The sequence below is a fragment of the Theropithecus gelada genome, chromosome 2 (genome assembly GCF_003255815.1).
Source record: "Theropithecus gelada isolate Dixy chromosome 2, Tgel_1.0, whole genome shotgun sequence".
Lineage (NCBI taxonomy): Eukaryota > Metazoa > Chordata > Mammalia > Primates > Cercopithecidae > Theropithecus > Theropithecus gelada.
Genome location: NC_037669.1, coordinates 72651368 through 72668142, shown reverse-complemented (window position 1 = coordinate 72668142; position 16775 = coordinate 72651368). Strand labels below are relative to the sequence as shown.

Below are 16775 nucleotides of genomic sequence, written 5' to 3'. Positions count from 1 at the left end.
ATTGTTCTTAGGGGAAATACACAGTTACATTTTTAGGAGCCTCTAGTCACAATATTTTCATCAGCAGATCAATTCCTACTTTTGTTTTAAGTATGCTTCTGTTTAAGGACACTTTATTTAATATATATCGTTGCTTCTCGTGGCCAAGAGCACTGTAACTCATGCCTGAATGAAGCTTATCTAGCACCTGTATGCTCTCTGTAGGGCACATCACAGACTTCTTACACTTAGGAACGCTAGAAAGCATTCAACACTATGCTTAGGGGCCAACAGTGAAATCATACACACAAAAAAGGAAAAAATGCAAAACACATGGCCATAAATAGACTGCAAAAGGACACGTTTTACAGTATGAAAGCTGAAACAAGAAGGTAGAGGATTGCCTTGTTTGATCTCATTTGGGAACATGTGCATTGGGTGACTAAAATTTTTCGCCACTCTGCACATTCCCTTGAATGACCTTGAAAGTGCTGTGGAATTACAAATGACTTTTGGAGTACAAATTAATCTTAGCACACAGGCAAGTTTCAAAATACAGAATAAGCAAATAATGATCAACTATACTAAGAATACTAAGAGAAAACAATGTAGATTAGATTACAGTGAAATTCCTCCAACACTTTAAAAGTATTCCTTGGAAATAAATAAGAATCCTATTAATAACTAGAGGAACATGTCACTTCTGATCCTAATATTCATTTTGCTTTAAACAGACCGGGAGAACTGTTCCCTTTGTGGGAGGGGTGGGGGGGAATACCATCTTTTACTTGAAATTGTACCACGGTACCTTGATTTATGAAATGACAAATTTTAAAAGTCTTAAAACAAGTTTCAGAGGAAACTAAGGAAATCATAGTAAAAAACACTAACGGGCATGAGGTGATCTCAATATACTCTACACAAAAGTATTTCAAGTATACATACTTTATTATAGTGAGACATCAAAATTTATATAAACAAATTTAAAGACAAGAGTCAGGATGCAGGAAAACATGAGTGATGACATATATAAAACTACCCATTCCCTTGATCTCAAACACACACACACACACACACACACACACACACACACACACACAGAGTCTTGTATTCTAAATCACTGTGAGAGTGATGTAATAATGGAAAACTAGACAAAAAATATGAAATGGCAAGTCATAAAGAGGCATTAAAACTGCTGAATAAAAGAAAAAGATTAAAAAATGCTACCTCTCCTGTTAGTAAAGAATCACAAGACATGAGAAAATAAATGGGCACTCATCTCACTGAAGTTAGCCCTCCACAGGTCCTTCAATTATTATTGAGGTAATTCAGCGATACATGTGAAAACCTTAAAATCTGCACACGTTTTGACCCTTACGCTTCTAGGAATTTATCTTACACGAATAATCCCAGCTTTATGTAAAGTTACGAGTACAAGGAGGTTCACAGCATTATTTTAAATTTAAAACACCCTGAATATAAAATAACAGAGCACTAGGTTAAGTAAACTTGTATATCCAAACCAATAAATACCATTCCACCACTGAAAATGTTATAAAGAACTGTACCAGGACAGGTAATACAGACATGAAAAAACGAAAGAAAGCAGACTATATAATATTGTCAATTATGTGATATAAGTCTAGTTTTGTCAAAACTAGTGTGTGTATATATATGTTTTTTAAAAAGGTATATATAAATATATATATGTAATCTATCTTATCATTTTCTGTTTTGTTTTTCCTTATTTTAATAATTAGGAAAAGGGACTACTATTTATACAATGCCCTAAAACAAAGACAAAAGACTATTTAGCAAACTACTAAGTTGAGCCAATTTCTTAGGCAAGCCCATATGGACATGTTGCTCGTTTAGGAATGAGACCATCTTTCATAATTCCTAATTCTCTGACAGTGGGTGGGGCAGCATGAAAGGAAGAAAAAAAGGACTCATAGTATCTGCAATCTCCTGAATCCACGGGGCACATCCCACAAGACTACATCTCACCTCTACTATACAGGAAAGGAATCAGAGACCTTCACAGTCAAAAGGATTTCAGCCTTGTTCTTCTGAATGATTTTCCCAAGTTCACTACCCACATCTAATGATACCTTTACCAGGCTTTATCTGAATTGTAAAGTAACATCTCAAAAATAATAATAGTACAACTTTCAGACGCCCTGCCACAGAAGATTATTCTTAAGATGCAGAGATTGTTGACCACTATTGATTTTCTTTCTGAGAAATGCACTGTTTTTTAATTGTTGCATTCAATTCCTTCTTTTTTCGATGCAATAACATTAAGGAAAACAACAACCCTAACTCTTCTAATAATTATATATTTTTCCAAACTATATGGCATTATACTTTGATTCATGGTCCATTTCTCTTTAACAGTCTACAAAGGCATCTACACAGATGACTCATAATCAATTCCTGAGCTTGCTGGGACTAATGACAAAATTTACTAAGCCCCAAATCTGTTAAATTCTTCAAGTCACTTACTATAAAACAAACTAGGGTGCATTAAAATCTGGATTTTGAAGACAGAGTAAAGAGTAAAAATCTTATTTTCGATTTGTTTCTGAGGGTATGTCAGTGAGGAGCATGAAAATCGATTTTGAGTGTTCCATTAGGGATGGTTTGAAAATGTGGTAGCTAGCAGATACACTGATCATGTGGAAGATACAAAACCAAATGCAGTCACCAGGACCCACTTATTACTGAGAAGTATTGGCAGGTAAAATGGACAAGCGTGAGGTGGGCAAGGAGGGCCAGACATTATTGGAAATTTTAATTAACTGGACATCAGGAAAAGATATGCAAAAATCAACATTTATGAATTCCTGACAGTGGGAAAACTACTGCCAGGGGAAAAAAGAAAAAGGCCTGGGGTGGTAGATGGTTTTCCATCCTCTAGCTTATGCAGAGTGACTGCCCCTAAATAAGGAGCTACTCTAAGTGAAAGTGGAGACTAAATGACTAGCTGCAAATTCATCAACACAAAATTAATTTTATCATTCTTAACAGACTAGACTCTCAGGTCGACTACCACTAGAAAGAATGGCTGCCTGGAATTTTAATCTTTTCTACTCTATACAAAAAAATATATATATTTTCAAGCAAGCCTGCAAGAATAGAAATGCAGGGTAGTCGCTTCAAAAATAATGCTCGCATTGTATAAAGTATTGAGCACTGTATTCGAAAATAAATTCCTACAAGAGTTCTATTGCCCTACCAAGAAAACAATCGCTTGCAGATAAGCTATTTCAGCAAATACATGTGGTGTGTAATGAAATGGGTTTTGCTTTGTTACAGTAATTAAAATGGACACCAGACCTGAAGAGTCTCCAAGCAGACAAAGCTAGTTAGGCCTCATAAGTGATCTTAACTCTGCTTGATTTGCAGACATAAACAAAACTTGAGCTATTTCTTGTAAATGCCTATGTTAAAGAAAAACTTAACTTAAGACTAACCAATTGGAAGCAGAAAGTTCTAGTTATCTAACTTACGGTTACATAACTAGAACTTTCCAGCAGGATACACCAAATAAGGCAACAGGATAACTGTAACCAATCCAATATTTTCTTTGCTTTACTTTCGTGTTTGCCCTATAAAAATTGTCCCTTTACGTTCTTTTGATGGAGCCCTGGAAGCACTTTTGGTTTGGAGCTGCTCAACCCGTGAATCACTGGTTATTCAAATCAACTCTTGACAATTTTATGGCACCTCAGTTTATGTTTAAACAGCTCCGTGCCTCTGTTATAAGCATGTATCTGAAAGAAAACAGGATATTCTTCTTTGTGCTTAAATAAACTCTAAATGTGCAATAATTTAAAAATATGAGACAGCACAAGTAAATCCTAAAATATATTTATTAAAATGTAAGGCATTTGCATATACCTGATACGGAAAATATGGCATGCAGTTTTACTTCTCTGGCTTCACATTCTGAAGTTTCTGAAGCATATACCATAGAGCACAAAAAGAGCTGGCCTCTTCTCAAATTTATAACAAATGATATTTTGTTCTTCTTGCAAACATGAATTTAATCCTCCCTTTATTAAATTGTTTCCTTGGTTGTCTGAGCAGAGAATCATTGTAAGCTACTGAGTCACTTACACCTTCCATCTGCATGTCAATTTCAAAACAACACATGCAGTAACACTGATTATCGCTGAACCTGTATCAGACACCTCCCATTTCTGTAGATGTGCATTTATTCTAAATCCAAGTTTTGGAAGTGATAATGGAATGAAACACTCAGAAAATATCAAAAGCTAAAGTTTTCACTGTGCTTTAGAAAGGTTTGCAAGTTGGTACTTAAAACAATGCTTTAGGGTATTATTTTCATGTCTATAGATGAGGCAATAGAAGTTTAAAGAGTATATTCAAATGGCTAATAAATACGTGAAAAGGTGCTCTACCTCATTAGTCATGACAGAAAGGCCATAATGAGATAATGCCTCATACTTAACTGAATGACTAAAATTGAAAAGACTAACGAGTAGCAAAAGTAAAGTAAAAGATAACAAATGCAAAAGAGTATACAGTACATGATTCCAGTGATACCAAGTTTAAAAATAGGCAAAACAAATCTGTGATATTAGAAATTACCTTTGAGGGCCAAGTACAGTGGCTCCTGCCTATAACCCAAGCACTTTGGGAGGCCAAGGCAGGAGGACCCCTTGAGGTCAGGAGTTCGAGACCAGCCTGGGCAACAAGGCAAAACCCCGTCTCTACTAAAAAGACAAAAATTAGCCGGGCATGGTGACACATGCCTTTAGTCCCAGCTACTCAGGAGGCTAAAAGTCAGAAGAAAAAAAAAAAAAAAAAGAAAAGAAAAGAAATTACCTTTGGAGAGAAAGCAGGGTAGGAAAATGATGGGGACTACATGAGGAGGCTTCCAGGATCCCTGTTATGTTCTATTTCTATTTCTTTTTCTTTTCTTTCTTTTTCTTTTTTTTTTCAGATGAGGTCTCGCTCCTATCTCCCAGGCTAGAGTGCAATGGTGCGATCTTGGCTCACTGCAACCTCTGCCTCCTGGGTTCAAGCAATTCTCCTGCTGCAGCCTCCTGATTAGCTGGGATTACAGGTGCCTGCAACCACACCCGGCTAATTTTTATATTTTAAGTAGAGACGGGGTTTCACCATTTTGGCCAGGCTGGTCTCGAACTCCCGACCTCAAGTGATCCGCCTGCCTTGGCCTCCCAAAGTGCTGGGATTACAGCCGTGAGCCACCGCGCCCGGCCATGTTCTATTTCTCGATCTGGCTGGAGGTTAGATGATATGTTCACTTTGTAATAATTCATCAAGCTGTATACTTAAAATTTGTATACTGTTCTATATGTAGATTATGCTTTAATAAAAGTTTATTAAATTTTTTAAATGATACTGTCATATGAAATTATTTTCCCTCTAAATGGCAAGTGTGCATGTGTGTCTCAATTTGTGTAACAAAACAACCCTCTGAGGTTAAGCACTGCTATTATCACCACTTTATAAATGAGGATATCAAGGCACACAGAAGTTAAATAGCGGGCCCAAGGTCCCACAACCAGTAAGTGGTAAAGACAATACTGGAACCCAGGCAGTCTGGCATGAGAATCCCACTAAGAGTCCCTTCCATTCTTCAACTTGTCCTTGGTGCTTAGGTAGCACATTTCTTCATAGATATTTCAAGGGCTTTGAAAATATGACTCAAAGTTGGATCTAAACCAGGAAGTACAATCAAATCCAATGAGGTGCCTTTACTAATGCCAATCATATACTTTTGCTTTTCAAAACTAGGCCCTCAGAGAGCAAAAGATTTGTTTATCTTTGGCCAACAGAGTTGGGGTCACTGGGGAGATTCGTGCCAAGTGTCCTTTCCTTGTATTCACTTCACAAGATGTTTCGTGTAAGTGAACACAAGGTGTTTTGTGTAAGTGAATGCAAACTTACACAAAAGTTTGTTACATTTGCTACACCTTTGGAATTCTAAGTTCAGAACTAAAATAGAAACCAGGGTATAATTTGGAAAACAAAAACCCAAGGATAACATTCTATACAGTGCTTTTCTTTTAAATGTCTTCAAATTCTTAACAGAAAACCACAAAACCCTACTTCTATTTCCTATTTTAAATTATTTTTGCTCTTTATGATTTAAAGAATACTAATGCTTAGAATTAGTGATGAAGACCACCAGCAGAACAAACTCTATTACTTTTCTCTCATCTCAAGCTCAGCTGCAAGATAAGAGAATTATAAAATATTTAATGATACACTTCATATGAATTCAGTTCAGTAAGTGAGTTTATCTTGAAAAGACTCTTGTTTTATTCAGCTTGGTAGAGGAACTTCATTTCATATATACGATAAAAATAATAAGAAACACATTAGTTATAGAGATACTTGTGTTAGGTCCAAGTGAAAATCAGCATTTGGGTTAACAGTTAAGCAAAAGAAGTAACATTTTCTGCTCTATGACTGGCATCATGAGTGGAAATATATGTCAACCTGTAATATTTTTATTCAATGACTTTGTGTTTACTAATCAACAGAATTATCTTAGACATACTGCAAATAAGCAGTTGTTAACATCAGCTGATAAAAGTTTAACAAAAACTGGTGTTCTGTAATTTTGACTTTCTGTGTATTCAACTAACTAATCATTTTATCTAACAAGACAATCGATACCTTTGAAATAATTAGCTTTGGGCTCTCAGGAACCTCTACTTTTGGGCATGTGGACACGAAATAATTACTGCCAAAAACTACAGCCAGTTTCCTTGCAAAATCACATCAACTCATCTATACTATTTTTTAGGTTCTGTTCTCTAAATTTTGTGAAACGAAGCCAGGATTGAAAATACTCATTACATTTCTATGTTTTTTAACCGGTTTTGAAATTTCAAGATTTGGAAAAAGTACTGTGAGATGAGCTGTGCATTCATTTTCCTGATATAGCATGAGAAAAATAAAATAACTCCCACATACCTTTATCTACCCAAGATGACAGCTAATCTCAAAAAAAAGTTGAAATAATCCAAGCATTTGAAAATATTCCATAAAGTCAAAATTTTGGAAGAGAATAGTTTTTTAAAAAGGAAAAAAATGGCTCTGACAGTAATTTTTCCACTCTCCCTCCCCACCCTATAGGTTTTACAAAATTAAAATTTGAGGTGAGGCACTAAGAAAAGCTATTTCAGCGAAATCCAATGATTGTCCTGGTAGATTTCATCTTTCAATGACTCTCTATTATTCTTTGCACAGAGTTTCATCAGATGCTGGAAGATCAGTATTTTATTACAGTTGTCTGTCCTCTGGGTACTTTGTGGTTCGAGCAGCTTAAGGAGCTGTGTCTCTCGGTATTTACAGATTTCAATTGGTTTGGGAATCTCTGGGAGGAAAATGATTCTTCCCTTAGAAAGCAGTAGGAAGAAAGAATAAGTGAATTAATACATGATTAGAGAGCCACTGATAGGTATTTCTACCTAACCAATGAAAACAAAGCGCTTATGTAAGTGGAAACATTGTTCTTTTGGCGAATACCTTCCTCATGGCTGGCTGCCTTTGAACTTCAATAACTTTGCTATTCCTGAATGGCACTGGAGAATTGAAAATAAGTGCTAATAATACCTTGCCGTCTGTTTTGTGAGTCAGAAGAAAAGATAAGCAAAACTATAAGGTCACCAACTATTTAAGTCATGAGAAAAACAGACAAGTGTACTACCAATATAAGACAAAATTTTATGCATGCAAAACAAAACAGGCTATTGCCAGTATATTTATTAATGGGAAGCTTCCATATTTAGTTCAGACCACATTTCATTTTTTAAAAATCTGGTATTATTTTCATTTATGATTTTCTTAGTAACGATTCAGATTTCCTACATCTTCAGATATTTTGTAACCAACTCAATTTATTAGATACTCTAACAATATTGAGAAAATGATTCTCAAATAAAGTTTAGGCCAATTGTGATGGCTCATGCCTGTAATTCCAGTGCTCTGAGAGCCTGAGGTAGGAGGATCACTTGAGGCCAGGAGTTTGAGACCAGCCTGAGCAACATGGCGAGACAAAAAATAAAAAAAAAAAATTGGCCAGCCATGGTGGCATGCACCTGTAGTCCTAGCTACTCAAGAGGCTGTGAGGGGAGGATAGCTTGTGTCCAGGAGATCGAGGCTATAGTGAGCTATGTTCGCACCATAGCACTATGGTCTAGGTGACAGAATGAGACCCTGTCTCTAAAAAAAGTAATTAAAAAAATAGAGAAAAAGTTTTATATCAAATTGTTGTGGCATATACGTACTTCACAGGCCTGTTAAAAGAATGAAATGAAAACCATGTACACTAGTCTTTCAAAATATTTTGGTCTTTCTATGTAATAAGCATCTACCTAAACCACGTTATAGTCAACTGAGTATCTACAGGTAAAACAAAGCATACTGATATTTAACTTGGTTACTAAACTAGCTGATTAAATATTAACTGAATGCCCACACTGCCCCTAGCATGGGTGTGGTAGCTACATTCTAGTCAGCTACCCTCAAGTTAAAAAGATGCACATGAAGCAGCAATAGAAACTATGAAACCAGGTACAGTTACTTGCTACTTAGTGCATATGTTACAAACTAATGGTCAGTGATAAAAATTAGAAAGCATACAAAAGAAGGTGGGGCCATTATTTCCCAGTGATATATGATCCTACAACCCTAAGATTTTCCAATATTTGGTAATACCTTCAGCATCTTTATGGAAGGAATCATAGTACACCTTCCCTCTAAATCATGTAAGCATAGGACCAGTCGCTTCTGTGTAAATTACCCAAATAAAGTTCATGCCAACCAATGTTTCAACTGGCACACTGTATTTTTTTTATTTCCTTCCACTTCTCAGGACTGTACACACAACCTCTGAAGTAAGATCCCAGGAGCTATTTATAAGCCTTTTACCCAAAACGAGAGTTAAATCATCATGTATTCCAATGTGATATAAGACAGAAGTTGCAGGCTGGGCGCAGTGGGTCATGCCCGTAATCTCAGCACTCTGGGAGGCTGAGGAGGGCGGATCACAAGGTCAGGAGTTCGACCAGCCTGGCCAGCATGGAGAAACCTCGTCTCTACTAAAAATACAAAAATTAGCTGGGCGTGGTGGCATGCACCTGTAATCCCAGCTACTCAAGAGGCTGAGGAAGGAGAATCGCTTGAACCCAGGAGATAGAGGTTTCAGTGAGCCAAGATCGCATGCCACTGTACTTGAGCCTGGGCAACAGAGGGAGACGCCATCTCAAAAAAAAGATAGAAGTTGCATCTGGGGCTGCAAAGTACACATATTGACTTATCAACACTCACCAGGAAGAACAAGTGAGCTCTTGACGGTAAGAAATTAAACTGACATATAATCTCCCTACAAAAAGAAAGGTTACCTTAGGATCAGCTGTGAGCAATTTGAATGCTTGATATACTTGAGCTTCCTTTACGCCACCTCCAAGATCCAAGAAGTTGGCTGGCTTCCCACCATTAAGGAAAATGATATCACAAGTAGCCATGGCTAGCCCAGCACCATTCACTGTGAAATGCAAATGGGACACAAGACAGGCTAAATTTAGCAACATGAAATGGTCCATAAACATTTTCCCTCCCCCATATTGCCAAGAGAGAACCCTGTCATTGCCAGGCCAATTTATGTCCTGTTTGGAATTCCATTAAACCAGATTAGTGCATAGACTTTTAGGATAAAGAATCAGGACGTGTATATGCAAACAATGAAGCAAAAAAGTCTTGGGAATGAGGAACAGGATGTATTGGGAAGTTAAATCAATCTGGGAAACAGAAAGAAGGAAAGCTTTAAGTAAGTAACCGATTTGGGCCAGTAGTAAAGAAGGACGTTTTAGGTTCTGGAAAGTGTAAGCTTAACAGAATCAGGAGGCAGAGAAACAAGCTATGAGAAGTTGCTAGGGCCTATGAATTACATTCTTTTTAATATACTTTAAGAAACAGTGAATGAAGAATGGAATTCTCTTAATGTTTTGCTTGCTGAGAATACGCTCCTCTGAATGTGGCATCTCTGGGATTGAAGCACAGGGGTCCCAACTTCAGTGGGATTTTATACCTTTCTATACTTAGTACAGTCATGCATGTTTATATAATGTTACCTGGATAAACTTAGAAACAAATGAACAAATGACAGCATAAAAACAATATTCTTATCCCCTTGTTCTTTTTTCAAATTAACATAAGCAATGCTCACTAGCAACCCAATCGTTAAAACTGGAACCAAAATGTGCCAACATCTTAGGAGCCCTTCTTAAGAAAGTAGGTGAAGAGTTTTAACATCAAAATTCTTGTTTTCCAGGGCTAAGTTTTATTGATCAATTACACTTATTTTGCTTCTTAAGCTTAATGATATAAAATTACTTTCCTCAAGATAGAAAAAAAAAAATTTCCTGAACACAGCAGAAACTCACAAGGTAAAGTACCCTTCATTTTTCTGACCCTCCAATTCCCTAGAAAAGCCTATGAACTGTGACTAATTAAATTTGGAGTAACTCAAATAAAAATGGTTTATACAGAATCTTAAAACAATTTGAAATGCGTAAATCATAGATTTTGAGGCTGCTACGTGGTCAAACCATGCACATTCCTACAGAGGCTATAAATAATCTGTATTTAATTTGTTTTAAACCCATATACATTTCCCCTTTCCAAATGCCTACAAATATTGAGAGTGCATTAGCTTATCAGGATCAGAATGATGTGAGTGATCTGGTACATTACAGTTATTGCTCCAATACAAAGCAAGAGCTTTTGGTATCACTTGTAATTGGATGTCATTTTCTATTGTACTGAACAGCAAACTCTTGGATGAGGTCTTTTCAGTTCTGAATATAATGATATTGTTGGTTTAATGAGCTACAAATCATTTTTATTTTAATTCCATTAAGATTAAGACCTCAGTTTCCAGTACAATGAATTGATTCTACCAGAAACACAGTCTTGTGCAATTAAGTCAGAAGCGTATAAATCTGAGCACTATAAGCTGTGAACAATAATAGAAGCTGTACTGCCTCTATAGCCTCATTCTTATCTCAGCTGGAGAAGCCATTTTCACAAATTTAGATGAGTGTGATGAAATCAATTGTTTTATTAATAAACTAGCATAATGGATTAAACATTTTATCATTTGGTTATCACAGAATCTGAAACTTTAGTAAAGTGATTAAAGTGTATGTCCTCTTCTATTTCCTCTGATAAAGGAATTTTGTTTTAAACCTAAATTTCAGAAGAGTTCTAGCATATTAATACTGAGTTGAGCAGCAAAGGTTCTAATTTTTTACTAAGTAAAGTTTAACTGAGATGTTTTAAGTCAGTAGTTCTCAATTGGGGTGATTTTTGTATACCACAGTCATTTGGAACTGTCTGAAGACTTTCATTTTAATTTATTGATTTACATGGGTTTATCTGTCATCACAACTGGGGGTTGTTACTAGTATCTAGAGGTTAAGATGCTAAACATCTTATGATGTACAGGATAGCAAAGAATTATCCCACCCAAACTCTCAATAGTGCCAGAGTTGAGAAATTCTGCTTTAACCCAGTAACCATTAATCAAAACAAACTTTGAGAAGAAACTTGGATTGTTTCCTACGACCTTTCAGCTACAAAAAAACTTGTATGCTTACTTCTTCTTGGTAAACGACATTTCAGAAATCAAGGGTTCCTAAATTCTATAAAAATCCACAAAGCATTCTTTTGATATAACTGCTTCTTACCAAAGCAGGCAATGTTCCCATCTAGTCCTATGTATTTTAGATCATATTTGGCAGCTTCATTTTCAATGGGCTCATTCTCGGATTTGTCGTCCATAGCAAATATGTCTTTTTGTCGGAATTCTGCGTTGTCATCAAAGTTTATCTTGGCATCAAAACAGACAACTAAATAAAGAAGAAAACAATCATACTTGAATATCTCTTGAGGATCTATAAATTAAGTTATTCAGGCTGGTAGGCACAAGAGAAGGGAAAGTAAGTGCTGTCATTTTTTTTCTCATGCTACAGGCAGGAGTGGCTACTGTGGCTTTCTTGACCTTTAAATTTTAGGGTTTGGTCCCTGTTGTCAAGGGACTTACGTTCTAGTAAAGAACATAGTAATTTGTATCTGTTGTTCTCATTTCAATAGAATAACAACAAAAGTTGCCATCAACCATCAAAAGTTACAGACTGGCACAGCTTCATAGATACAGCTTTGATTCATTATTTTTATTATATATTTTTAGTATTTAACCACTAATTATCAACTTTCTCTTCTATGTAAAGAGAGACTAAATAATACTATTAATTATTTTGTCCTCTTTTGTCCTTTTCTTGATACCGTGAAGTGAAATTTTTATTGAATCAGTATCCTCTCTAGTATTTCCAAAAGATTTAGTGGAAAGAATGCCAGGCTAGAATCACTCGATCTTTATTTGATCCTTAACTAACTCTGTAACATATATTAAAAATACAAATTGTATACACGTGACTCTTGAACAACATGGGTTTTAACTGTGAGGGTCCACTTACAGGTGGATTTTTATTCTCAAAATGTAAAGCCCAAGAGGGTTGACTTTTCACATACGCGGGCTCTGCAGGACCAACTGCAGGAATTGAGTATGAATGAAGTTTGGTATATTTGAGATTCCTGGAACCGATTCCCTGCATATACTGAGGGACAACTGTATTTAAAGCATACAACATCATGTTTTGATATACACCTAACACAGTGAAATAATTAAACACAGTGAAATGATTACTATACTGAAGCAAATTAACACATCCATCTTCTCATATAGTTTTTGGTTTTTGTTTTTGGTGTGGGAGAGCACTTGAAATATATTCTTTTAGCAATTTCCAGCATACATTACTAACTCTGCAACCTTGATAAAATAACCTAGTTCTTCTCTGGGCCTTGGTTTTTTAATTGGAAAAAATGGGAGTAACAATCCTTAAAACTAGGGCCATGCCCTTGATCTGTGCAGGACCATCTTTATTTTTTTTTGAGACGGAGTTTCACTCGTTGCCCAGGCTGGAGTGCAGTAGCGCAATTTCGGCTCACCACAACCACTGCCTCCCGGGTTCAAGCAATTCTCCTACCTCCTCCTCCCAACTAACTGGGATTACAGGCATGCGCCACCACACCCGGCTAATTTTTTATTTTTTATTTTTAGCAGAGATGGGTTTCTCCATGTTGGCCAGCCTGGTCTTGAACTCCTGACCTCAGGTGATCTGCCCACCTTGGCCTCCCAAAGTGCTGGGATTACAGGCATGAGCCACCACGCCTGGCCTGTGCAGGACCATCTTATGGCACTTCAGATTCAAGTTATAAGACACGAAAAGACCAAGACTGGTCAGTTACAATGCCAGGATGCCAGGCATTATTGCACAATTGTCTCCAGCTTCTGGTGCTGGTGTAAATCTCCTGGACCCTGCAAAACTCAATCCGTGATAGAGATAGACTACAGGGCACTTTCCTTGATTTACGGCTCTCCTATACATACAATCAGGGAGAGACTGCAGTGGAGAGGGTGGCATTATTTGTGTCTGAGTTCTGACCCCTTTTATTATCTCTCTTAGTGTAGAAATTAGTGTTCTGTGATGACATGTCATCATAATGTTTTTTTGTTTGTTTTGGAGATGGAGTGTCACTCTGTTACCCAGGCTGGAGTGCAGTGGCGCAATCTTGGCTCACTGCAACCTCCGCCTCCCGGGTTCAAGCGATTCGCCTGCCTCAGCCTCCTGAGTAGTTGGGACTACAGGTGCCCGCCACCACGCCCAGCTAATTTTTTATATTTTTAGTAGAGAACGGGGTTTCATCATGTTAGCCAGGATGGTCTCGATCTACTGACCTTGTGATCCGCCCACCTCAGCCTCCCAAAGTGCTGGGATTACAGGTGTGAGCCACTGCGCCCGGCCAATGTTCTTTTACTTAACTTGGGATATTGATAGCCACGAATCTTTGACCAATAATTTATAGATACTACCTATTCTCCTCCAGCGTTGCTGACAGGCACCTGACTCTTGAAAGGGAAACAGCCACAGAGCATTTCTCACTTACTGTAAAGCAGTGGCTATAATCTCCTAATTCTACTTGCTTCTTATGAAAATAAAACATGGCTGTATATGGCATCTTGGCATTAGAGACCCTAGGTAGAGGGTTTTCTCCGAGGGTTTTCCCACCACAATATTCAAGCACTTTGATACAAATCTGTGTAGACCGGCATACTAACATCTAAGAATGCTTGTTATAAGTATATACACAGACCACACATGACTCAAAGTAGCATTGAGTGACAAGAGAGAATCTTATATGGAAGTTAATATCTGTTTAAATCCTTAGTCTTGCCCCAAAATGCCCAACCACTTTGTCCACACACTGTGAATAGCTGGAGTGAATGAGTAATTACTTTCCAGAATATGGAAAACTTAATGACAGAATCCTATAATTACTAAAGGAATTGGCCAATATTCTCTGCTTGCTACAGTGGAATTTTCTCAGCAGTTAATGACCAGCATAATAATCAATAAAAAAGCAACTTCATACTTGGCTTTCCACTAGGTTTATAAATACATTCTAATTAATTTATTAGTAATTTTAGCTCCTCCATTACTCATTGGCAAGACTACTTATAACTGACACCTTCAAAATGAATGGACAAAGGTTATCAAATTGACTTCCTAAGGGAAGAGTTTCAAATAAAGGCATTCTTGGTTGAGATCAATAATCAAGTAAATCAAAAGAGTTTCAAGCTGACCTTTGCTCCTTGCAGGGACTATAGTTACAAGCTGCTTCAGAGAAAGAATAATTAATGGGTATGTATGCAGAGTTCAAAAGGCAATCCCAACTAAATGCCTGCAAAGCTAGATTTTCAGAGGATGCTTTCCTGTGGTATGACGTTCTCTCCAGGGAACCATCTTGACAGAACTTTGCAGTTAACCCAGAGCTTCAAGACGGTGATGATGGGATAAAAGGGGTGTATATCTACAATGGTCCTGTGCCAATTGTTAGCTCTCTGTAGAGAAAACTAAACAACCGAATTGGATCATTGCATGTATGTCTAAGTGTTCTGGGAAGTTAAATAGGAAGTAATTTATTTAGAGGACTTAGGAGATAAGAAAGGGGATTCTAATTGAACTGCCACCTTCAAGACCTAAGTCTTTATTTAGTGGGTAAGGGATGAAAAACTTTAAGGATGTAAAGGGATTCTTTTAGACACATTTGTTACGCCTGTTTTATATTTTAAAAGTAGACTGTGGTAGTGTGATTTATAATAAGAAATATATTATTTTGGTCTTCATCCCTAATTCCTGGCATAGCGCTCTAAAACCCTTTTGATTTCCTAAGCAATAGGGGTTCTAAGAGAATCTTGTGTTCTAACATTTTACCTTTGACCCTGATTCCTGATGCAGAGCTCCTAATCCCTTGGGATTTTCTGGAAGATAGGAGAGTCTTTTGTTTTATTAAGGTATGTCTTGGTGGAGGCTTCTATATGGGGCCGGTCGCCATAAAGACCAAACTATGATTAGAAGCTTGGAAATTTCAGTCCCACCTCCATGCTCCAGAAAGAATAATGGATCATCCCTATGTAATAAAGCCTCCATAAAAATTTCTCAACTCCAGGGGATTGGAGAGCTTACAGGTTGCCAAACACAGGGAGGTGCTACAGGGTGGCTCATCTGTGGCGTATAGGGAAGCTTGTCACCCCTTCATGCATACCCTGCCCTATTTACCTCTTCATCTGGCTGTTCATTTGTATCATTTAAAATATCCTTTCAAAAAAACTAAAATAAAAAATAAAATAACCTTTATAATAAATCAGCAGTAGTAAGTAAAGTGCTTCCCTGGGTTCTGAGAGCCTTTCTAGTAAATGATGGGGCACGTAGAGAGAGTCCTAAGAACCCCCAATTTATAGCTGGCTCATCAGAAGTACCAGAGGCTTGGTCTTACAACTGACATCTTAAGTGAAGTCAGTCCCATAAGACTGACCCCTTAACCTATAGGATCTGTTCCAGATAGACAGTGAAAGAACTGAATTGATCATAGGATACCTAGCTAGTGTCAGAGATTAGTCAGTGTTGGAAAAACTCACACATCTGGTCCAAGAAGTGTTCTTCTGTGTTGAGAATTTGGTAGGAGAAAAATGTTTGTTTTTCCCATTACACATAGTTCCAAACAAACAAAGTGCTTTCCTGTCTTACTATCTACAATGTTGTACCATCTAAATGCTTTTCCTTGAACTTGACCACTTAATGTAGACTGGCATCAAAAATACCAGGGTATAAATGACAACTCTTGGCACTTTTTAGCCAGCCATCCCTCAGCACATTAACTTCTCTTAAACCCAAGCCTTGTCTATACAATGGGGATCAGAGTATGTTCTACTCTAGGTGTTGGTGGCAGGAGAGATTGTATGCAAAGCGCTTAGCTTCCTAGACAGTGGGTCCTAGCAGGTTATTAGATGACCACACCACCCTTTGATATGCACATGCTTTTTTATGCTTAAGAGCTTCTCATTATTGCAGCCCAGGCTACAGAACTCTCCTCTCTTCCTAACAATAAAAGTTATCTGTTCCTTTATAATATGAGATTTCTGTTTAAAGCAAATCTAAGCAAATGTCAGCCATATTTTACGTATGTACAGGTTACCCATGTTTTCAATAAAAAGCCATCTTCTGAATAAATAAGAATTTTCCCAAAGGAAGAATATTAATAGTTGGCATTTTAGGTATCATAAATAGTAGAAAGCAAGATTTTTGTCTAAAAGATGAGGGTAAAAC

General features: G+C 37.1%; 1 protein-coding gene across 2 annotated transcripts in view; it reads right to left on the bottom strand.

Annotated features, from left to right (window-relative positions):
• SUCLG2 (succinate-CoA ligase GDP-forming beta subunit) overlaps positions 1-16775 on the bottom strand; it is a 283115-nt gene that overhangs the window by 96715 nt on the left and 169625 nt on the right. For both annotated transcript variants that reach the window (XM_025377166.1, XM_025377168.1), the window contains exons 8-9: positions 11736-11897; positions 9390-9532 (exon numbers count right to left, since the gene is read on the bottom strand). In XM_025377166.1, the coding sequence (XP_025232951.1) occupies positions 9390-9532; positions 11736-11897 (305 nt within the window). The remainder of the gene's footprint in view (positions 1-9389; positions 9533-11735; positions 11898-16775) is intronic.